The following is a 21,924-nucleotide window of genomic DNA, read 5'->3' as shown; positions in this document are numbered from 1 at the left end:
GCTAAGGAAGATTTGGATACAAAGCTGGGTCTCCTCACTTTGCCCTCGTACCCATCACGAGCAACCTGGCTAAGGAGAGCAAGCACAGCAGCTGGGCGCCCCCTTGGGGAAGTGGGGCTGGGCTTAGTGCCACGGGTGCTTGAGGGCCGGGCTGGGCATTTGGCCCCCGCGCCACTGTCCAGCCCCCCCCACATGGCCTGAGAGGAACAGTGAGGCTCCTCCAGGGGACCATGCCTTGGCACTTGCCCCAGTCCCATCTCCTTCTGCCAGAGACCCTCAGATCTGTCCCACTCCTGCCCAGGCCCCCATTGGCACCCTTGCCCCGAACCATGTAGAGCTGGCCACGTCCACCCAGTAGGCCACACCCACTCCAGCCACGCCTACCCAGTAGGCCACGCCCACCCTAGCCACACACACACACACACACCCCGAGGGCAACCGCAGTGCTGATGGGGCCTCAATGAAATAGAGTTTGACACCTCTGATTTACATGCTGCCAAGAGAGATCTCACACAGAGGCTCCTGAAAGTTGAAATGTTCCTTGAGGTCATCCAGTCCAGCCCCTGCCCCAGATACGTGGCTGATTAGCCCCCACCCCTCTAGGGTACCCAGACAAGGGCATCCCCCCCCTCACATCCTCTGGGTCTTGGGCTGCTGGTGACAGGCTGACTTCCCCTTTTTCTGAGCGAGATTTCTCTAACGTCCCTTCAGCACCTGCAGGAATGAACAGCTCCCAGCGTCCTCCCAATGGAGGGCATCCCTGCGTTCCCACAAGACGCCAGAAGGCACAGGGGTGGGAGGGGGGGCTGGGTCCAGGAGGCGCTTTCCGGCTGGAAGGGACCTTGGAGGTCATCTAGTCCAACCCCCTGCTCAGGCAGGAAATTATATACTATTTCAGACAAATGGCTGTCCAGTCTCTAATTAAGTGTGCTGCAGCTGCCAAAAATACCAACACAGTGCTAGGCTGCATCAACAGAGGGATAGAATGAAGATCATGTCAAGAGTTAATACCACTTTACAAGGCCTTGGTAAGGCCACACTTGCAATACGGCATCCAGTTTTGGTCACCACGATGTAAAAAAGATGTTGAGACTCTGGAAAGAGTGTAGAGAAGAGCAACAAAGATGATCAGGGGACTGGAGACTAAAACATACAAGGAAAGGCTGCTGGAATTGGGGATGTCTGGTTTAAGGAAGAGAAGGACGAGGAGTGACATGATGGCAGCCTTCCAGTATCTCAGGGGCTGCCCCAAAGAAGAGGGAGTCAAGCTACTCTCCAAAGCATCAGAAGGCAGAACAAGAAGCAACGGATGGAAACCAATCAAGGAGAGAAGCAACCTGGAACTAAGGAGAAACTTCCTGACAGTTAGAACAATTAACCAGTGGAACAACCTGCCTCCAGAGGTGGTGAATGCTCCAACACTGGAGGTTTTTAAGAAGAGAATGGACAGCCATTTCCCTGAAATGGGATAGGGTTTCCTGACAGAACAATTAACCAGTGGAACAACTTAACTGGTTGCAGTATTTCAGGTGTGTCCTTACCAGAGCTTTACAAAGCGGTGCTGCTGGCTCATGGTCAAGCAACTGTCCACTAGGACTGCAAGGTCCCTCACAGTGGCTGTTTTTGAGCCAGGTCTCACCTCATCTGTACTTATATCTTTGATTTTTCCAGCCTAAATATCGTGAACCCCCACCCTCTTCTAGACTCCCCCAGCTGCAGTTAGATGGAGCCCCCCATCCTGGCTTCCTCTCCATGACACACTAAGCCACAGAATAACTAGCCAAGAATTGTGGCTTGTGTTAAAACAGGGAGGGATATTTCTGAGAGCTGATCAAGCGGTTGTCTGAATCTAGCTGAGGTTTGGCTGCTGTGAGGGGCTCGGCCTGGTCTCTTCCGGGGCTGAACTCTCCTTCCAAGCCTTCCTAGAAGCAGCTGATTTTGCTAATTTCTGTCTTCCCTTTTTGAAGCCTCCAATGTTTTTTTTTAATTGAAAAATTTTACAAAATTTTAATAATAACCCCCCTCCCCATCAACCCTCCCCCCTTCCCTCCCCCCTCGGACTTCCCAAGTTTGACGCTGGACAGGGCAGCTCTGGGCAGCTAACAATCACAACAAAGATATAAATACAATAGTACACAAAGAGAAATAAAGGGGGCCAATTAAAGGTTGGGGAGGGTGGGAGAAGGATGGGGGAGGTGGCACCTGTTGTTAATTGATTAGAACCCCCCCATTGTGATGCTCCCCCATTGGAGACCCAAGGCAGAGCCATATCTGTAGGCCCTTGTAGAAGGAGAGCAGGGTTGGGGCCGACCTCATTCCTGGGGGGAGGAAGATGTTCCGCAGGGAGGGGCAACAGCAGAGAAGGCCCTTCTCCTGGACCCCCCAGCTGGAATTCCCCACCCCTCATGCCGGAGGTCCTCAGCAATTGAGCCCGGCGCTCTCTCTCCCCCAGAACCGGGCCTGAATCCTGGCTGGGGGGTCTCCGTCACCCGGGACCCTTTTCCACAACCATCCCTGGAACGGGGAGCTTGGCAACTGGATGAAAGTTGCCCAGGCAGGCGGGATGCAGGGGTGGCTTTTTTAAGGAGGGGGCCAGCCAGGGATTCCTGAAAAGGACGAGGAGGGAACTGGCAGCTGGGGGCCCTGAGACCCTCCCAGCCCCTGCCCACTTCCGGGCTCCAGCAGGGACCAACCAATCCCAGTCATCCAGGCGAGAACTCTCCCAGGTCTTAAGATCCCCATTTCCCAGTGCCTGAATCTTGGAAGCTGCACCCGGAATTCCTGGACTTCCTTTTCCGGGGAGAAGGTTTGCCAGGAAATCCCTCCTGAGGGGCCCATCCTGAAGCCCAATTCAACTCCGCAGAGTAAATAGACAATCCGTTTCTCCACGATCTCAGGGCGCCTGAGAGGCATCCCCAAATTCCCAGAGTAGGGGCTTCAGTTGCTAGTTGGAAAACTCAACACCCGGAAAATGCCTCCTGGACCCAGCCCCCCCTCCCACCCCCCTGCCCTTTTTAGTGGGATGCCGCCATCTTGCCCAGGGGGGGCACTGGGGTTGCCAATCGGCTCTGGGGGCCGGGAAGGGGTGCTGAGGCCCACAGGTTCCACCCCCTTCGGATCCAGGGAGGGGGACGGGAGGAAAGCATCTGCGCCTGAGTGGGTGGTCCCACCTAAGAGTCGCCCTCCCCCCTTAAGGCCGAGCCCTGCCACGAAGGGGGCTGGGGGGTCTTGAGCTTCGGGCCTCGACCGTCTCCTGGGTGCCCCAAAGAAAGAAGGCCAGTCGTGCTAGGCAGAATTTATTGGACCTCCAGGCCCATCAGGAGCAGCAAAACCAGATCCCGGCTACAGAGAGGATCCATTGAGCGAAGGGGGCAGAGCAGAGATGGCGGCAGGCGGGGGTTGGGGGTGTGAGTGGGGGGCTTCTTTGCTTCTCCAGACTTCACACTGCTGGATCTTCAGGCTATGCCAAGGACTTGCAGACGAAATGTCCCAACATTCTGCAGGGTCTACTCCTCCATCCTTTTTTAGCTGTGTAGCAAAAGGGAAATTTTGATCACTTTTTGCAGAGATTCCCTGAGAGACCCAGAAGATCTTTTCAGAGGCTCCTCCCTCAGTTGCAGGAGGACTGAAGATACCACAGGTGGAGACTCTCCTCTGCTAAAACAGGCTGGGGGTTCAACAGGTTGCTCTAACCCAGATAGCTTACCTAGCCATCACGTTTCTTTCATTTCTTTTGTCTCTTTTTAAAGTTAATTTGTATTTATTTCTATGTATCCCACCTTTTTACTTTACACCTAATGCAAGGCAGCAAAGTATCCAACACCCCTTCTTCCTCATCCTTTCCCCACAACAACAACCCTGTGAGGTGGGTTCAGCTGAGAGGGGGAGGCTGGTCCAAAATCACGCAGTCGGCTTTAGTGCCTAAGGTGGGACTAGAACTCCCCGTCTCCTGTTTCTAGTATTTTAAGCTGCTCCTTTGGTTGGTGTATAATTCGACCAGGCATGTGTTAATATTTCTCTGCTACACACACACACACACACACACACACACACAAAATGTAGCCAAGGTGCTTTTCACCGCAATGGGGTGTTGCAAGATTGATCTATATCTGAGCTAGCAAACCAGGGAGAAAAAGCCAGATGCCCTGAGACAATGATGGCCTTTCAGAACAAGGTTAAGACGGAGCTTGTTAGTTTAATGATGGGCTGAAGGCCCCGTAATAATTTTCATATAGACCTCCAGTCTCGTTTTTAAGGGTTTGTCTCATGGTTGTGTTATGTTCCCTTGTCTGTACAGAGTGTGGGACTGAGGCAGCTGAGAGATCCAGGAGGTCAAGGAAGGTCACCAGTGGCCAAGGGGTTGCGAGAAGGATCCCTTGGGTCCTCATGGAGGGAAGCCCACCCTCCTTGAGGTAACACAATGTGCACCACCACACTGACTTACTTGATGAGAAATAGACACAATAAGATTTTTCAGCCCAGGCTTTGTATTCGAGCTTGGCACCATTGCTCCATCCCCAGTTGCATTGCTGGAAAGACAAGGAAAGACCCTGAGCCGACTCAGAGCAAATTTATCCTCTCTCTCTCTCTCCTTCTCTCTCTCTCTCTCTCTCTCTCTCCATGAACCTCGCTTGACCCGGAGCAGCTAAGCAGGGTCACACTTGGTGACCGCTTGGGGAGGGGACAGTCAGGAGATCCAGAGGGAAACGAGGAGGAAACGGCCCGGAGGTGTCCGAGGAGTCACCAGCTCAGCTTGAGGCCACTTTGCCCGATGCCCAACGTGGTGACCGCTCCGAACGACACTCATTGGTCTCCGGAAGAGAAACCGCCTCAAAGCCCATCAGTCCCTGCATGGGGGAAGCAGAATTAGAACCCAGGGCTACGGGGGACTCTCGGGAAGAGAAAAGCATCCTGGATATCTTCAGTCACGTATTCGGATGAGCTACTTCGCTCTTGTTGCCAGAAATTCATATTTCTATTCACAAAGTCACCAGGAGCTGATTTCAACTCCGGGGAAACTCCCCTCCTTTGCAGATGATCGAGCTTTTTTCTAGAGCTGAAAATGCAACAGAGCAGGGGACGAAATCCTGCCGGTGACAGAAACGAGGAATTTCTGTGTTAAATAAAAAGGGGGGGAGAGGAAATAACAGCCCCCCCAGGCCAGGCCTCTAAAGCCCCTGAGTGGAAGGCCCAGCAGAGTCTCCCCCAGGTTTGGGGGCCATCCAAGGCGCCCTCAAGAGGGAGGAAGGCCTGGAGGCTGAGATGGGGGCCAGGGCAGGATGCGGCCCTTCAGGACAGTGCTGGGTCCTCCAGGAGGAGGGAAGGATTTGGTGGGGGGGGGACAGGATGGCAGTTCAAGGATTTCTGCCTTCGTTTTCTTGCTGTTGTCCAAGGCAAGAACGTTGGAGAGAGAGACCTCGGCCTCCCACCAGAGGACCCCTCTAAATAAATGAATGAATGAATGAATGAATGAATGAATGAATGAATGAATGAATGAATGAATGAATGAATGAATGAATGAAATGAATGAATGAATGAATGAATGAATGAATGAATGAACAAACGAACGAACAAACAAACAAACAAACAAACAAACAAACAAACAAACAAACAAATACCTCCTCAGAAAATGTAAAGTTGAATCGATAAAGATTAGTATTAGGGAGGACCTACATTCCAGACTTTGCTCAGTCCCATCCAGACAATTTCGGATTCCAAAGTTTGGAAGGCCAGCTTGACCACAAAATCTGCTTCTTCACTGCTGTGGAAGGAGACCAGATGCCCTCCTTTCGCCTGCTCCGTGCAGAATTTCTGAGAGAGACGAACAAGAGAGAAAGAGACTTGTTCAGCTGAGAAGCAGATTTGTGTCTATATGGTATGTTTGTCTGTGTGTGTGTGTGTGTGTGTGTGTGTGTGTTTCTGCCTCCGAGAACAGAGCAGGGCTGTGACTGCCTGATCCTGGCCACCCTCCTCATGTCCCTGAGACCCGCAGTTGCCCTCCCTGAAGAGGCAGTTTTTGAGCAAAGCCTCTTTCGGCTTCAGGACCCTCAACAGAGGCCCCGGACTGAACCCGGGACCAGCCTTTGGGGCAGGGGGCTCTGCAGACCCTGCTCTACTCCTCCTCCTCCTCCTCCTCCCCCTCCTCCTCCTCCTCCTCCTCCTCCCCCTCCTCTGAGTTTCCCAGAGGAAGGAGCGGAAAAAAGAATTTGCAGAATCTTGGAGGGGGCCAAACGCAGCTCAGCCTTCCAGATTTGGGGAGACCTCCCAGCCAGCTACTGCCCGGCTTTTCAGAGCATCCGAGACCTCCAGGCACACTCGGGCCTCACCTCTGCGGGATAACAGCCACACAGAGAGGGAAGGGCCCTTGGAGGTCTTCTAGTCCACCCCCCTACCTCATTCCGGACAAAGGGCTGTCCAGGAAGGGGGAGGCTGCCTAACTGGACTAGACCCCTCCCTGATCCCCCCCAACGCCTCTCACTTCTCCAGCCTGAAATGGTTTTGACAGGTCTCTGATCCCTCCGCTGGCGTCTGCCAAAACCTGCTTTCTCCTCCCCCAAAAGGAAGCCGAGAGCCAGCTGGCCTAGTGGGGGAGGCACCAGGCTCGCAGCCAGGAGGCGGGAGTCTTTGGGCCAGTCCCTCCCTCTCAGACCAGTCCACCTCACAGGGTTGTTGTTTTGGGAAAACAGAAGGACAAAGGACAATTGTGTGTGCTAGCCACCTTGAGGTATTTGTAAAAAATAACCAAAGTGGAATAAAAACAAATTTAAGAAAAGGCCAAATAAGGAAAGGCATTGGGGGAGATATAGGGCAGGAGGGGAGAAAAAACAAGCCAGTAAAGCAGCAAATCCTGGCCCTTCATCAGCCCCAGATGAGGCTGCTGCCCTCCGCCCACCTTATGCCTGGAAATAGTGGAGGGTCCATTATCCGGGGGGAGGGGGGAAGCAAACACGATCCTGGCACCGTTTCCTGCTGGCTCAAAGGGTGGAGAAGGGAAGCTCAAAAGGGCTCAGAGGAAGAGTCCTCGGGATATCTGCATCACAGACCTCCCCAAAATTGGGGGCTTTCCTCCCTTTTCGAACCCCCAGCCGAGTCTCCCTCCATCTCCTCGTAGCCAGAGGGGACCTGGGGGCTTTGTAAGGCTCTCCCTGGACGTCTCCCCTGCCTGGCCTGGGAGATCCACAGGCACACAAGCATGGCTGACCTCTGCATCCGCCCAGCTTTTCGGTTCATCGAAGGCCTTGTAGCAATGCTGATCATAGGCGGACCAACCAGAGGCACAATTCAAAGCAGCTCCAGTTCCTGTGTAGGAAGACAGGACACTCAATGAGAAGAGTGGAGGGGGAGGGGTGAGGAGGAGGAGGAGGAGGAGACAGCTGGGTCTGCAGAAGACGGTTAACCTGCTGTGTTGCAAACATCTTTGATGACAGTAAATTGCAACTGACTTGCAGACCTTTGCACACCTGCCTGGGCCTCAAGTCCCGACTAAGACAATTTTTCCTAGTGGTTAGAGCACCTGGCTAGGAAGCGAGAGACCATGAGTTCTAGTCCCACTTTAGCCCTGGAAGTCAGCTGGGTGACTCTGGCCCAATCACAAGGAGACGGGGAGTTCTAGTCCCGTCTTAGTCACGAAAGCAGGGTGACTTAGTGTATCAGCTTAATCCACCTCACAAGGTTGTTGTTGCAAAATAGAAGGAAGAAAGAATATCAGGTATATTAATTGCCTTGAATTATTGTAGTAATAAGAATAAAGGTGGTATATAAAAGAATAAATCAATAAAAACCATGAAGCCTCCTGAGGCATTCAGGCTTAGCAAGAATTATCCCCAGCAGGGGCTCAGCTCTTCAGCAGATGGGGAAGGGTCTTCTGACCCCCTGTGTGGCCCCCATGCAGAGAAATCCCTAGCAAGAGGTGGGGGAGGGGCACTCGACTTTTAATTCATCAATGTATGCATTTTCCCCAAGGGTTTAACTTCATTCTTAATTAATTCATTCTGCATTTCACTGGTGTTAATTTCGCTTTGGTTTTGTATCGTTGCTCACAGTCCTGAGTCTTGGGGTGGAGAGAGAAGCTGGGATCCGAAGGGCAGAATGAGCCAAACCGGAATAAAAGCAACTTTGGGGAGAGGATTCGGGGGGGGGGGTTCAAATCAGGAAGGGGTTGGAGATGCGAGAGCTTTGGCCTCTCCGGACACGAGAGACCCTGCTCGAACTCACCACTCAGGGAGAGGAACATGACCAGAAAGCTGAAGCTGACGGAGATGAATCGCCCCATGGTCTTCCTTCCTTCCCTGCAGAGAGAACTGGGGGGGGGGAGAGGCAAGGGGGTGAAATGGGGTGAAGTCCAACCGGAGGCCAAGCTGGGAGTCCCACACTTTGCTTTGCACTTTTCCCCTTGCCCAGCTGGACCCCGTTTCTCCCTCCTTCTTCAGGCAGCAGCCTTGGGGGGGGGAGTCACAGGGGATCCTCCATTGCTACGTACAGGACAGAAGGGCCCCCCCAAAAGGCTCTCCTGTGCCCCTCTTTCTCTTCCCCAGAGATCCCCCTGGTAGATCCCTTTGTCCTTGCCTCCCATGGATCCCCTGCTGGAACCTGGACATTGCCTGCAGCCCCCTGAAAGAGGTTTCTTCAGGTGGGGGGGGGGAGAGAGAGAGAGAGAGAGAGAGAGAGAGAGGCTGTAGGGATCTTATGCAGGGGCCTCACCTGTCAGGTGCCCACAGGTGGGAGAGCTGCACTCACCTGTCCTTCAGCCTCCACAGGTAGCAACTCTGCTCAGAGGCAACTCCAGGCTTTCCTCCTGGGAGGGGAACGGAGGCATTTATAGGCAAGGAAAGGGGGGGATTTCTGTGGGGGGGGAGGTTGGGAGAAAAGGCTCTGCGTGAGAACCGATTTTTGTGTCTAGGGATCAGGAAGTAGCTTGTTTGCACAAAAGAAGTTGATGGATTTACTCTCTGCCAGGATGGATGTCATGAAGGGAATCCTAAAGTTTGAAATGTTTCCTGAGGTCATCCAGTCCAGCCCCTGGACCAAAGGAAAGCACCCCGGATACGTGGCTGATTAACCCCCACCCCTTGAGGGTATCCAGACAAGGGGATCCCCCCCCACCTCCTCTGGTCTTGGGGCTGCTGTTGACAGGCTGACTTTTCTGTTTTATGAGCGATATTTTTCTGACTTTCCTAGAGAACCTGCAGGAATGAACAGATCCCTGAGCTGGGTGTTTCGTTGCAGACGTTTCCTGACCCAACTAGAGAACATCATCAGTGCTAGAAGAGAGTGAGTTTCTGGAGAGGAGGAGGGGGGCGAGGACTCATTGGGCTGCTACCTGCCATGCTCCAGTCCTGCCTCCCCCACCCACATTGTGGAAAAATCTCTTACTGGATTTTGCCCCTGGATGTCATGGCTTGAACATATTTGACCTGGGGAGGGCCGGGGGCCAGGGGGAAAAGCCCACTTACCCACATCAAAGACACAGAGCCAAGGGGGGGGACACTTTCCACCCTCAATCTGCAACCAGTTGTGTGCAACCTCCTTCCCCAAATGAGCAGAATCAGCCATTCAACACCGGTTGCCCTGCACTACAGCTCCCATGTTCCTTGGCCAGGAAGTGCTTTCACTTGGCTTCTTGTGGGGGGCAAGTGGCTGCTCTAGGGAAACCCAGCCACGGGGTTGACCCCCTGGGTGTTTGGGGGGGGAGGGAGCAAGCTGGGCCTCTGGGAACCAGGCTCAGGGGTCCACAGGTGCTTCCTCAGCCTTGGCCCTTTAGGCGGCCTGGACTTTACCTCCCAGAATCCCCCAGTCTCGGCCTTGTCCCAGTCCAGGCAGCAGCCCTGAACTGAAGGGACCCCCGGCTTCTGCCCGGGGCCAGGAGGTGGGGGGGAGGGAGCCTTGAAAGGGGTTTGGCAAGACTCACAAAGGAGCAATTCTTGCCTCGGCACCAGGAAGGGAGCTGCTGTTGTTCCCAAAACAAGGATGAGCAAACTTGGATTCCTTGCAAGCCGGATTCGGGTTTGGCCACGTCCTTCCTTCCTCCTTCCCTAACTCCCTTTCTTTGTATAAGTATTTTATTAGAATTTTTTTAACATAACATAAATCATTCAGTAATTTGTAAAACAGAATGTTGCCTGGGTAACATTTATAAGACAGTGCTTAACAATTAATTTCTGCGATCTATATTCCATGTGTTAATTTCATTTGATTTCCCCTTCCCCCAAAGTATCTTTCTTTGCAAAACATTAGATTAAGACAATTCTCATTGTTTTAATTAACAACAGTTAAGTATGTAGTTTCAATAATCCTATTTGTCATTTTAGTTGCCTTATCATAAATCCTGTTACCGTGTTTATTTCAGCTTATTTCTCCCCCCCCCCAAATTCTAAATATTCTTACCAGTAACAATCTTTTCAACACTTAACTATATTTACATTGGTGGGTTTCCTTCTGTTTCTTTCCATATAAAGCTTCTCGTGCTTTTATATTTCTTAATCAATAAGTAAAAAAGTAAAAAGAGACAAGAAAAGAGAGGGACAAAAAAGAAGAAGAAAAAAAGAAAAAGAAGAAAGAAAACGGAAACAAGAAAAAGAGACAGGTGCACAGAGATACAAAAAATAACATATAACTTAAAATACGTATCCCTCCTAATTTAATATATATTTATTCCGTCAATTTCTTATTCTTTTTGACCATAGCTAAGAATGTATTTAATCTGTTTAAACTTTAAGCATTCCATTCAATAGTTCTAATCCTCTAATCCTTTAACTCTCATTCAAAACACATTTTTTATGCTTTTCTTATCGTCACATTTAAATAGCTAAAACATTTGCTTTTGTTTAAATCATTTCAACTTTTTTCAGAAGGAAAAAAAACATATTATATTAGTTAAGGGGGAAAAAAATCATCCCTCTAAGAGTAGTATATTTCAAAGTTTTTCCATTTCTTTAGCCATATTTATTTATTTATTTATTTATTTATTTATTTATTTATTTATTTATTTATTTTATTACATTTATATACCGCCCTTTCCCGAAGGACTCAGGGCGGTTTACAGCGTGATTAAAAAACAAAGATACAAAAGTTAAAAACAGATTTAAAAAAAATTATACTCGTCCCTGCATAAATAAAACCCCAGTTAAAATTAAGATTAAAGCTAAAATTAGAATCCTCAGCCTGGGCCGGAGAGCTCAAAGAGCCAGGTCTTCAGGTCAGTCCTCAGCTCCACGGGCAGCTGGTTCCACAGGGCAGGCGCACCCACTGAGAAGGCCCTATCCCTGGGTGTTGTCCGCCAGCAATCTCTTACCGGTGGCACCCTGAGGAGACCCTCCCTGTGGGAGCGCACTGGACGAAGGGAGCTTGATGCCGGCAGCAGGTGTTCCCTCAGATATCCCGGACCCAAGCCATGTAGGGCTTTATAGGTCATCACCAGCACCTTGAATCTCACCCGGAGGGCAACCGGGAGCCAATGCAGCTCGCGGAGTAGAGGTGTTACATGGGAGTATCGGGAAACCCCCATCACAACTCGCGCGGCTACATTCTGCACCAGCTGAAGCCTCCGAGTGGTCCTCAAGGGCAGCCCCATGTAGAGAGCGTTGCAGTAGTCTAAATGGGAGGTCACGAGCGCATGAGTGACTGTGCGTAGGGCATCTCGGTCCAGATAGGGTCGCAACTGGCGCACCAGGCGAACCTGGGCAAAAGCCCCCCTGGTCACGGCTCCTATATGGTCTTCAAAATTGAGTCGTGAATCCAGGAGGATGCCCAAGTTGCGAGCCCTATCAACGGGGGGTAACACCTCACCCCCCATCGTTAGAGGTGGAATAGTCTGGTTGACCCGAGATGCCGATATGCACAGCCACTCAGTCTTGGTGGGATTGAGACGAAGCCTGTTTCTCCCCATCCAGACCTGGACCGCCTCCAGGCAACGGGACATCACGGTGAGGGCATCGCTGGGTTGGTTCGGGGTGGAAAGAAAAAGTTGGGTATCATCAGCGTACTGATGATACCCCACCCCGAAACCACGAATGATCTCACCCAGCGGCTTCATATAGATGTTGAACAGGAGGGGCGAGAGAACCGACCCCTGAGGAACTCCACAAATGAGAGGCCTCGGGGTGGATCTCTGCCCTCCCGTCAACACCGACTGCGAACGGCCCAGGAGATAGGAGGAGAACCACCGTAAAACGGTGCCTCCCACTCCCAACCCCCTGAGCCGCTGCAGTAGGATACCATGGTCGATGGTATCAAAAGCCGCTGAGAGATCTAATAGGACCAGGACAGAGGAACAACCCCTGTCCTGAGCCCTCCAGAGATCATTCACCAGCGCGACCAATGCCGTCTCCGTGCTGTATCCGGGCCTGAAACCCGATTGGTAGGGGTCCAGATAATCAGTTTCCTCCAGGAACAGAGGAAGCTGATGCGCCACCACACTCTCAACAACCTTCGCCAAAAAGCGAAGGTTGGAGACTGGACGATAGTTATTTAAAACAGCCGGGTCCAGGGCAGGCTTCTTGAGGAGGGGTCTCACCACCGCCTCCTTCAAGGTGGCAGGGAAGACACCCTCCTTCAAAGAAGCAGTTATTACTGCCTGGAACCAGCCTCGTGTCTCCTCCCGGGCCGCATAAACTAGCCAGGAGGGGCACGGATCCAACAAACAGGTGGTGGTGCTCAGCCTCCCCATGATCCTGTCCACATCATCAGGGGAAACAGGATCGAACTCAGTCCAGATAACATGCTCAAGACCATCCGATTCCTCCACGTCAGACTCTGCCCAGTATTCAAACAAATGTTTCTTTTTAAAGCATTCTTTCTCATAAGCTCCATCTTTTTTCTGAATTTCCATTTTAGTCTTTTTTCTCTGGCCATTGCCTTTCTTAATCAATATGTTTTGCTGCATCATTTGTTTCCCTGTAAGGAATTTTTTCTCATTCTTTTCCTTATCTGCAAAGTTGCTAAGACATGTTGAAATATTTCCCATTTGGATTCAATCATAATTTTTTTTATTTTATATGGTTCCATCTTCAAATCTCTATCCTCAGAATTATATTTAGTCATCTCTACTGTATTTTCCTGAGAAATTTCTTGGAGTAAAATTAGGTTAAAAATAAGTTGATGCATGGTCTCAAGGTTGTTTTGCATTTCCTTGCAGTTCACAGTCATTGTCCTTTGAAATTTTTGCCGCTTATCATATGTTTCCTTTTATAAAGTAATCATTTTATACGGTTCCATCTTTAAGTCTCTATCCTCAGAATTTTGTTCAGTCTTCTCTACTGCATTTTCCTGGGAAATTTCTTGGAGTGAAATTAAATTGGAAATAAGTTTATTTATTTATTTATTTATTTATTTATTTATTTATTTATTTATTTTATTATATTTATATACCGCCCTTCTCCCGAAGGACTCAGGATGGTGAACAGGGCACATATAAAAAATACAAAATACAAAAATTAAAAAAGAATTAAATAGTAGCCCAGCTAAAACAATCAATAATATAAAAATCCCCATTAAAACCCCAACATATTCCCCATCAGGCCAGGCCGTCTTGTTCAAATAGATGGGTCTTCAGACCGCGTCAGAAGGAGCGAAGGTCAGGTGCCATCCGGAGCTCGACCGGCAGCTGATTCCATAAAGCCGGAGCACCCACAGAGAAGGCCCTCCCCCTGGGGGCCACCAGCCGACATTCTCTGACCAGAGGCACTCTGAGAAGGCCCTCTCTGTGGGAATGCACAGGGCGGAGGGAAGTTGAAGCCGGCAGCAGGTGGTCCTCGAGGTACTCCGGACCCATGCCATGTAGGGCCTTAAAGACCATTACCAGAACCTTGAATCTCACCCAGAAGACAACTGGTAACCAATGCAGCTCGCGGAGCAAAGGTGTAACATGGGAGTACCGGGAGACTCCCAAGACAACTCTCGCGGCTGCATTCTGTACCAGCTGGAGCCTCCGAGTGGTCTTCAAGGGAAGCCCCATGTAGAGAGCATTGCAGTAATCCAGACGAGAGGTCACGAGCGCATGAGTGACCATACACAGGGCATCCCGGTCTAGATAGGGCTGCAACTGGTGCACCAGGCAAACCTGGGCGAAAGCCCCCCTAGTCACAGCTACTATATGATCTTCCAGAGTAAGCCGCGAATCTAGGAGGACTCCAAAGTTGCGAGCCCTATCTACGGGGGGTAAAAGCTCACCCCCCATAGAAAGAGGTGGAATATTCTGAATATCCCGGGATGCCGGAATGCACAGCCACTAAGTCTTGTCAGGGTTGAGCTGAAGTCTGTTCCTCCCCATCCAGACCCGAACCGCCTCCAGGCAACGGGACATCACGTCGAGGGCATCACTGGGGTGGTTTGGGGTAGAAATGAAAAGCTGGGTATCATCAGTACGCTGGAGTTGGGTATCATCAGCGTACTGATGATACCCAACTCCAAAACCACGAATTATCACCCAGCGGTTTCATGTAGATGTTGAACAGGAGAGGCGAGAGGACCGACCCCTGAGGAACTCCACAAACGAGAGACCTTGGGGTCGACATCTGCCCCCCTGCCAACACCGACTGTGAACGTCCCAGGAGATAGGAGGAGAACCACCGAAGAACTGTGCCTCCCACTCCCAATCCCCTGAGACGCCGCAGCAGGATACCATGGTCGATGGTATCGAAAGCCGCCGAGAGGTCTAATAGGACTAGGACAGAGAAATATCCCCTGTCCTGGGCCCTCCAGAGATCATTCACCAGAGTGACCAATGCCGTCTCCATGCTGTACCCGGGCCTGAAACCCGATTGGTACGGGTCTAGATAATCCGCTTCATCCAGGACCAGAGGGAGCTGATGCGCCACCACACTCTCAACAACCTTCACAAGAAAGCGAAGGTTGGAGACCGGACGAAAGTTATTTAATGCAGCTGGGTCCAAGGCAGGCTTCTTGAGGAGAGGTCTCACCACCGCCTCCTTCAGGACAGCGGGGAAATTACCCTCACTCAAAGAAGCAGATATAACCACCTGGAACCAGCCTCGTGTCCCCTCCCGAGCTGCATAAACCAGCCAGGAAGGGCACAGGTCCAATAAACATGTGGTGGAGCTCAACCTCCCCATAATCCTGTCCACTTCCTCAGGGGTCACAGAATCAAACTCCTCCCAGATAACATCGACAAGACCGCCCGTGTCCTGATCGTCAGACTCTGCCCAGTTGGAGTCCAGGCCGGTCCGAATCCGAGCGATTTTATCCAACAGATGTTGACTAAACTCCTCGGCGTGACCCTGCAAGGGTTCCTCCCTCACCTCCTGATTAAGGAGGGAGTGGGTCACCCTAAACAGGGCGACCGGGTGATTATCTGCGGACGCGATGAGGGCGGAGAAGTAATTAGACCTCACCGCCCTCATCGCTGCGAGATAAGACCTAATATAGGTTCTTAGTCGCAACCAGTCGGGTTCGGATCGGCTGGACCTCCAACAGCTCTCTAGGCCCCGTTTCCGACGCTTCATCTCCCGGAGCTCCACGGAGAATCATGGAGCTCGCTGGGATCTGCACCGGGTCAGGGGCCGCAGGGGTACAACTCGGTCAAGTGCCTCCGTGGCCGCCCTTTCCCTTTGATTCATGCTCTCAAAGTTATTCTGGATTTCAATGTAGTTTAAAATCATTGTCCTTTGAAATTGTTGTTGCTTATCATATGTTTCCTTTTGTAAAGTATTCATTGCTTCAGCTTTCTTATTCTCACTTTGTTTACACAGCTGCATTTTCTAACAACTTTGAGGTTCAGAGGGGAAAAAATCCTCATCCACCAACCGCTGTCAGCATTTGCTCATTTTTCATGTCTTTCTAGTCTTTTTTTCTCTCTCTAAAGAGTAAGTTTCACCACTAACTAAAAGGGAGGGAGCAGAGTCCCCCTCCCCCTTTCCTTCTTCGGAGATCTCTTATTTGGGGGACATTCTTCTTCAGGACAATAGGTAGGATAGAGAAAATCAATATTCTTACCCAGATTCAAGCATGCTGTTTAAGATCCGCTTAGTTTAAAAGCTTATGACTTCCATTGTTTCAGCTATGGCTGGACATGGAGTTAGCCAGCCTTTTCTTCCGTTGGTTTCTAGGAGGTTTCTCCTGAACTGTTCGGAGAGACCACCATCTCTCCTAAGTCCCTGGGATTTCCTTCCTTCATTCCACCCCTTCAGGGTGGGTTCTGGCCCCTTAGGGTCGCCAACAAAAAGAAATTTTAGCCGAAGGATTCGACATTCTGAATCCTCCAACTGCCCCGCTGAAAAACAGGAACCGGAAGCCCCCTTCCCTTCTCTTTCCTCCCTCCCTCCCTTTCTTTATTCTTCCTTTTCTATGCCACCCATCTCACTGATACTGTCTCTCCGGGCCCCTTACAATATAAGAAAACGTTTTAATGAATGCCAGAAAAGAATTAAAATGAGAGAAGTGGAAGAGACAGGCTACAAACCACCATGCTGGGCATCCTGGGGAGGGGGTCAGCAGGGCCCTGTCGGGGTCCCAGGCCAAGCAGGTGTCACGGTTCCAATAGTTGAAACCATTTAAAAAAACTTTAAGGCAAAGATTTATTCCTTAAAAAACATTTTATTTAGGAAACAAAGGATCGGCATTTACATAGGTGAACCCAGGACTGAAATCCCGTCCCTCCGGCTACAGAGTAACAAGTTGCAATTCCCACCCCAAATTGCTGTCATAAATCATATTCACCAATTATTTGAAAACAATTACCTAGCAAGAAATTGAGGCCAAAATACTTGGGACCATTTCCCATAGTGTGGATTCTGAACCCAGTAACTGTGGAACTAACACTTCCTCGACTTTTAGGAAAGATCCACCCAGTATTTCACTGCAGTGTGTTGAAACCTTTCAGAGATTCTACCCTGAGGCCCCCTCCCAAGAAAACACCTGGCCAGCTTGTGATAGCTGGAGAGACTCATTATGAACTGAAGCGTATTCTTGAAGCTAGGTTGTATAAAGGGAAATTGCAATATTTAGTGCAGTGGAAGGGTTATCCGTTATCAGAGGCTACCTGGGTGAAGTGAACTGATGTGATAGACTGATACATAAATTTTGTGATAAGCATCCAGACAAACCGAGGGCGGATTCCTAACATTTATTCTTCTTTGATTTGCAGGATTTCTCTTTTCTCTTAAGAGGAGCCGAATGTCAACATTGCAACAAACTGAACTGAATCCATGTTTCATTTTGTCTTCCTTGCCACAATTTAGTTTAGAGATTTTAGATGAAGGAGGGGGAAGGGGGATGTTAGGTTTCCAGTTAGCCATAGCAATACTTCTGTGCGAGAATCATGGTCAGCCCTGATAAGGGTTTTGGTGGATTGAAAAGCTGGGAGGACACACAAACAAACACACACACACACACAAACACAAACGTTTTGAAATAATTGGTGAATGTGGTTTATAACACCAATGGTGGGAATTGCAACTTGTTACTCTGTAGCTTGAGGGAGGGAATTTGAGTCCTGGGTTCACCTATGTAAATGCCGATCCTTTGTTTCCTAAATAAAATGTTCTTTAAGGAAGAAATCTTTGCCTTGAAGTTCTTTTAAATGGTTTCATCTATCGGAACCGTGACACCTGCTTGGCCTGGGACCCCAACAGGGCCCTGCTGACCCGGGAGAGGAGCCCCCTCCCCAGGATGCCCAGCATGGTGGTTTGTAGCCTGTCTCTTCCACTTCTCTAATTTTAATTCTTTTCTGGAATTTTAAAAAGAGTTTTCTTATATTGTAAGGGGCCCAGAGAGACAGTATCAGTGAGATGGGTGGCATAGAAAAGGAAGAATAAAGAAAGGGAGTTAGGGAAGGAGGAAGGAAGGACGTGGCCAAACCCGAATCCGGCTTGCAAGGAATCCAAGTTTGCTCATCCTTGTTTTGGGAACAACAGCAGCTCTTCCTGGTGCCGAGGCAAGAATTGCTCCTTTGTGAGTCTTGCCAAACCCCTTTCAAGGCTCCCTTCCCCCCCCCACCTCCTGGCCCCGGGCAGAAGCCGGGGGTCCCTTCAGTTCAGGGCTGCTGCCTGGACTGGGACAAGGCCGAGACTGGGGGATTCTGGGAGGTAAAGTCCAGGCCGCCTAAAGGGCCAAGGCTGAGGAAGCACCTGTGGACCCCTGAGCCTGGTTCCCAGAGGCCCAGCTTGCTCCCTCCCCCCCCCCAAATACCCAGGGGATCAACCCTATGGCTGGGTTTCCCTAGAGCAGCCACCTCCCCCCATCCCAAGAAGCCAAGTGAAAGCACTTCCTGGCCAAGGAACATGGGAGCTGTAGTGCAGGGCAACCGGTGGTGAATGGCTGATTCTGCTCATTTGGGGAAGGAGGTTGCACACAACTGGTTGCAGATTGAGGGTGGAAAGTGTCCCCCCCCCCTTGGCTCTGGGTCTTTGCTGTGGGTAAGTGGGCTTTTCCCCCTGGCCCTCCCCAGGTCAAATATGTTCAAGCCATGACATCCAAGGGCAAAATCCAGGAAGAGATTTTTCCAAACTAGTGCATCAGTCCTCCACTGTCCTCTCCTCCTCCTCCCCCTCCTCCCCTCCAGAAACTGATTCTTTTCTAGCACTGATGATGTTCTCTGGTTGGGTCAGGAAACGTCTGCAACGAAACACCCAGCTCAGGGATCTGTTCATTCCTGCAGGTTCTCTAGGAGAGTTAGAAAAATCTCGCTCAGAAAACGGGAAAGTCAGCCTGTCAACAGCAGCCCCAAGATCCAGAGGAGGTGGGGGGGAATCCCCTGGTCTGGATACCCTCAAGGGGTGGGGGCTAATCAGCCACGTATCCAGGGTCCTTTGGATTGCAACACTGAGTTGAGGCTGGACTGGATGACCTCAGGGAACATTTCAAATTGTAGAACTCCCTCCGTGGCATCAGTCTTGGCAGAGAGTAAATCCATCAACTTCTTTTGTGCAAACAAGCTACTTCCTGATCCCTAGACACAAACATCGGTTCTCACGCAGAGCCTTTTCTCCCAACCTCCCCCCCCACAGAAATCCCCCCCTTTCCTTGCCTATAAATGCCTCAGTTCCCCTCCCAGGAGGAAAGCCTGGAGTTGCCTCTGAGCAGAGTTGCTACCCGTGGAGGCTGAAGGACAGGTGAGTACGGCTCTCCCACCTGTGGGCACCTGACAGGTGAGGCCCCTGCATTACATCGCTACTTTCTTTCTGTATCTATCTATCTATCTGTCTGTCTGTCTGTCTGTCTATCTATCTGTCTATCTATCTCTCCCCACCTGAAGAAACCTCTTTCAGGGGGCTGCAGGCGATGTCCAGGTTCCAGCAGGGGATCCATGGGAGGCAAGGACAAAGGGATCTACCAGGGGGATCTCTGGGGAAGAGAAAGAGGGGCACAGGAGAGCCTTTTGGGGGGGCTTCTGTCCTGTATGTAGCAATGGAGGATCCCCTGTGACTCCCACCCCCAAGGCTTCTGCCTGAAGAAGGAGGGAGAAACGGGGTCCAGCTGGGCAAGGGAAAAAGTGCAAAGCAAAGTGTGGGACTCCCAGCTTGGCCTCCGGTTGGACTTCACCCCATTTCACCCCCTTGCCTCTCTCCCCCCCCCCCAGTTCTCTCTGCAGGGAAGGAAGGAAGACCATGGGGCGATTCATCTCCGTCAGCTTCGGCTGGCTGGTCGTGTTCCTCGCCCTGAGTGGTGAGTTCGAGCAGGGTCTCTTGTGTCCGGAGAGGCCAAAGCTCTCACATCTCCAACCCCTTCCTGATTTGACCCCCCCCCCCCGAATCCTCTCCCCAAAGTTGCTTTTATTCCTGTTTGGCTCATTCTGCCCTTCGGATCCCAGCTTCTCTCTCCACCCCAAGACTCGGGACTGCGAGCAACGATGCAAAACCAAAGCGAAATTAACACCAGTGAAACGCAGAATGAATTAATTAAGAATGAAGTTAAACCTTTGGGGAAAATGCTTGCATTGATGAATTTAAAGTGCCCCTCCCCCACCTCTTGCTAGGGATTTCTCTCCATGGGGGGCACACATGGGGTCTGAAGACCCTTCCCCATCTGCTGAAGAGCTGAGCCCCTACTGGGGGCGTCTTCAGAGGGTCCCTTCTTGGGCAGGGGGGAGCAGGGGGGCAGCCCCACTGGAAATCTGCCACTGAACCCCTGTAGTTGTTTGGGGGAACCCAGGAGGCGAGAGGAGATCTCTTAGGACAGACCCACCGGATCCCCCTTCCTTTGCACCGGTCAACATCCTGGTTGCTTCCTTTCACAGCAATTGGAAATTTGGGAGGCTTTCAAGGGCAGTCCCAAATCAAGGACATTGCAGTAGTCTGGATTGGTTGCAACCAAAGTGGGGATAATTCTTGCTAAGCCTGAATGGCTCAGGAGACTTCAAGGTTTTCATTTATTTATTCCTTTGTATCCCACCATTATTATCATTATTATCAATAATTCAAGGCAATGAACATAGCTGATATTCTTTCCTCCTTCTACAACAACAACCCTGTGAGGTGGATTAGGCTGAGAGAGAGAGTGATTGACACAAAGTCACCCTGCTTTTGTGACTAAGGCGGGACTAGAGCTCCCTGTCTCCTTGTGATTGGGCCAGAGTCCCCCAGCTGACTTCCGGGGCTAAAGCGGGACTAGAACTCCTGGTCCCTCTCTTCCTAGAGTTCTAGTCAGTTGCAATTTATTGTCATCAAAGATCTTTGCAACACAGCAGGTTAAGCTTGTTAGGCAGACCCTGCTCTCCTCCTCCTCCCCCCTCCTTTTCTCTCCCCCTCCTCTGCCTCCTCTCTCCTCATTGGGCGTCTTGTCTTCCCACACAGGAACTGGAGCTGATTGTCCCTCTGATTGGTCCTCCCATGAAGGGCATTGCTACAAGGTCTTCAACCTACACAAGACCTGGGAAGAGGCAGAGGTCAGCCATGCTTGTGTGCCTGTGGATCTCCCAGCCCAGGCAGGGGAGACGTCCAGGGAGAGCCTTGCAAAGCCCCCAGGTCCCCTCTGGCTACGAGGAGATGGAGGGAGACTTGGCTGGGGGTTCGAAAAGGGAGCAAAGCCCCCGATTTTGGGGAGGTCTGAGACGCAAATATCCTGAGGACTGTTCCTCTGAACCCCTTTGAACAACAACCCTGTGAGGCAGACTGGTCTGAGAGGGAGGGACCGCCCCAAAGTCACCCGGTGACTTTCACGCCTGAGGTGGGACTAGAACTCCCGCCTCCTAGCTGCGAGCCTGGTGCCTCCCCCACTAGGCCAGCTGGCTCTCGGCTTCCTTTTGGGGGAGGAGAAAGCAGGTTTTGGCAGACGGCAGCGGAGGGATCAGAGACCTGTCAAAACCCATTTCAGGCTGGAGAAGTGAGAGGCGTTGGGGGGGGATCAGGGAGGTCTCTAGTCCAGTTAGGCAGCCTCCCCCTTCCTGGACAGCCCTTTGTCCGGAATGACGTAGGGGGGTGGACTAGAAGACCTCCAAGGGCCCTTCCCTCTCTGTGAGGCTGTTATCCCGCAGAGGTGAGGCCCGAGTGTGTCTGGAGGTCTCGGATGCTCTGAAGAGCCGGGCAGTAGCTGGCTGGGAGGTCTCCCCAAATCTGGAAGGCTGAGCTGCGTTTGGCCCCCTCCAAGATTCTGCAAACTCTTTTTTCCGCTCCTTCCTCTCAGAAACTCAGAGGAGGAGGAGGAGGAGGAAGAGGTGGAGGAGGAGGAGGAGGAGGAGGAGGAGGAGGAGGAGGAGGAGGAGGAGGAGGAGGAGGACAGGGAGCAGGTGGAGAGCGGGGTCTGCAGAGCCCCCTGCCCCAAAGGCTGGTCCCGGGTTCAGTCCAGGGCCTCTGTTGAGGGTCCTGAAGCCAAAAGAGGCTTTGCTCAAGAACTGCCTCTTCAGGGAGGGCAACTGCGGGTCTCAAGGACATGAGGAGGGTGGCCAGGATCAGGCAGTCACAGCCCTGCTGTTTTCAGAGGCAGAAACACAATCACACTCACACTCACAAACACACAAACAGACACACACACACA

At 51.2% G+C, this 21,924-nt stretch overlaps 3 protein-coding genes across 3 annotated transcripts in view; 2 read left to right on the top strand and 1 right to left on the bottom strand.

The window, feature by feature from the left end:
• Positions 1-3,282: 3,282 nt before the first annotated feature.
• On the bottom strand, positions 3,283-8,870 carry LOC310642453 (snaclec B2). The gene is made up of 6 exons (XM_083366178.1): positions 8,737-8,870; positions 8,215-8,300; positions 7,202-7,299; positions 5,674-5,811; positions 4,445-4,529; positions 3,283-3,528 (listed from the first exon to the last, which is right to left on the bottom strand). Exons 2-6 carry the CDS (start codon positions 8,270-8,272, stop codon positions 3,461-3,463), a joined length of 447 nt encoding a protein of 148 aa, XP_083222304.1. The 5' UTR covers positions 8,273-8,300; positions 8,737-8,870; the 3' UTR covers positions 3,283-3,460.
• A 10,084-nt stretch (positions 8,871-18,954) lies between these two features.
• Positions 18,955-21,924, top strand: part of LOC310642448 (snaclec A2-like) — a 41,287-nt gene continuing 38,317 nt past the window's right edge. Inside the window, exons 1-3 of the mRNA XM_083366171.1 lie at positions 18,955-19,064; positions 19,532-19,617; positions 20,745-20,836. Of these exons, the coding sequence (XP_083222297.1) occupies positions 19,560-19,617; positions 20,745-20,836 (150 nt within the window). The 5' untranslated portion in view covers positions 18,955-19,064; positions 19,532-19,559. The remainder of the gene's footprint in view (positions 19,065-19,531; positions 19,618-20,744; positions 20,837-21,924) is intronic.
• Positions 19,080-21,924, top strand: part of LOC310642455 (snaclec coagulation factor X-activating enzyme light chain 1) — a 75,390-nt gene continuing 72,545 nt past the window's right edge. Inside the window, exon 1 of the mRNA XM_083366182.1 lies at positions 19,080-19,100. The gene's annotated coding sequence lies outside the window, so the exon portion shown is untranslated. The remainder of the gene's footprint in view (positions 19,101-21,924) is intronic.

This window comes from Vipera ursinii (genome assembly GCF_947247035.1).
Source record: "Vipera ursinii genome assembly, chromosome: 6".
NCBI classification, from domain to species: Eukaryota; Metazoa; Chordata; class Lepidosauria; order Squamata; family Viperidae; genus Vipera; species Vipera ursinii.
This window is presented reverse-complemented; position numbering and strand designations above follow the sequence as displayed.

Excerpts from the sequence above, each read along its gene's own strand:
- LOC310642453 (XM_083366178.1), bottom strand. The coding sequence starts at position 8,272 with ATGGGGCGATTCATCTCCGTCAGCTTCAGCTTTCTGGTCATGTTCCTC. Across the intron at positions 5,812-7,201 it reads AAAGCTGGGCGGATGCAGAG|AAATTCTGCACGGAGCAGGC; the intron begins GTCAGCCATGCT and ends CGTCTCTCTCAG. Across the intron at positions 3,529-4,444 it reads TTGTGTCTATTTCTCATCAA|CTAAAAAAGGATGGAGGAGT; the intron begins GTAAGTCAGTGT and ends TTTGCTACACAG.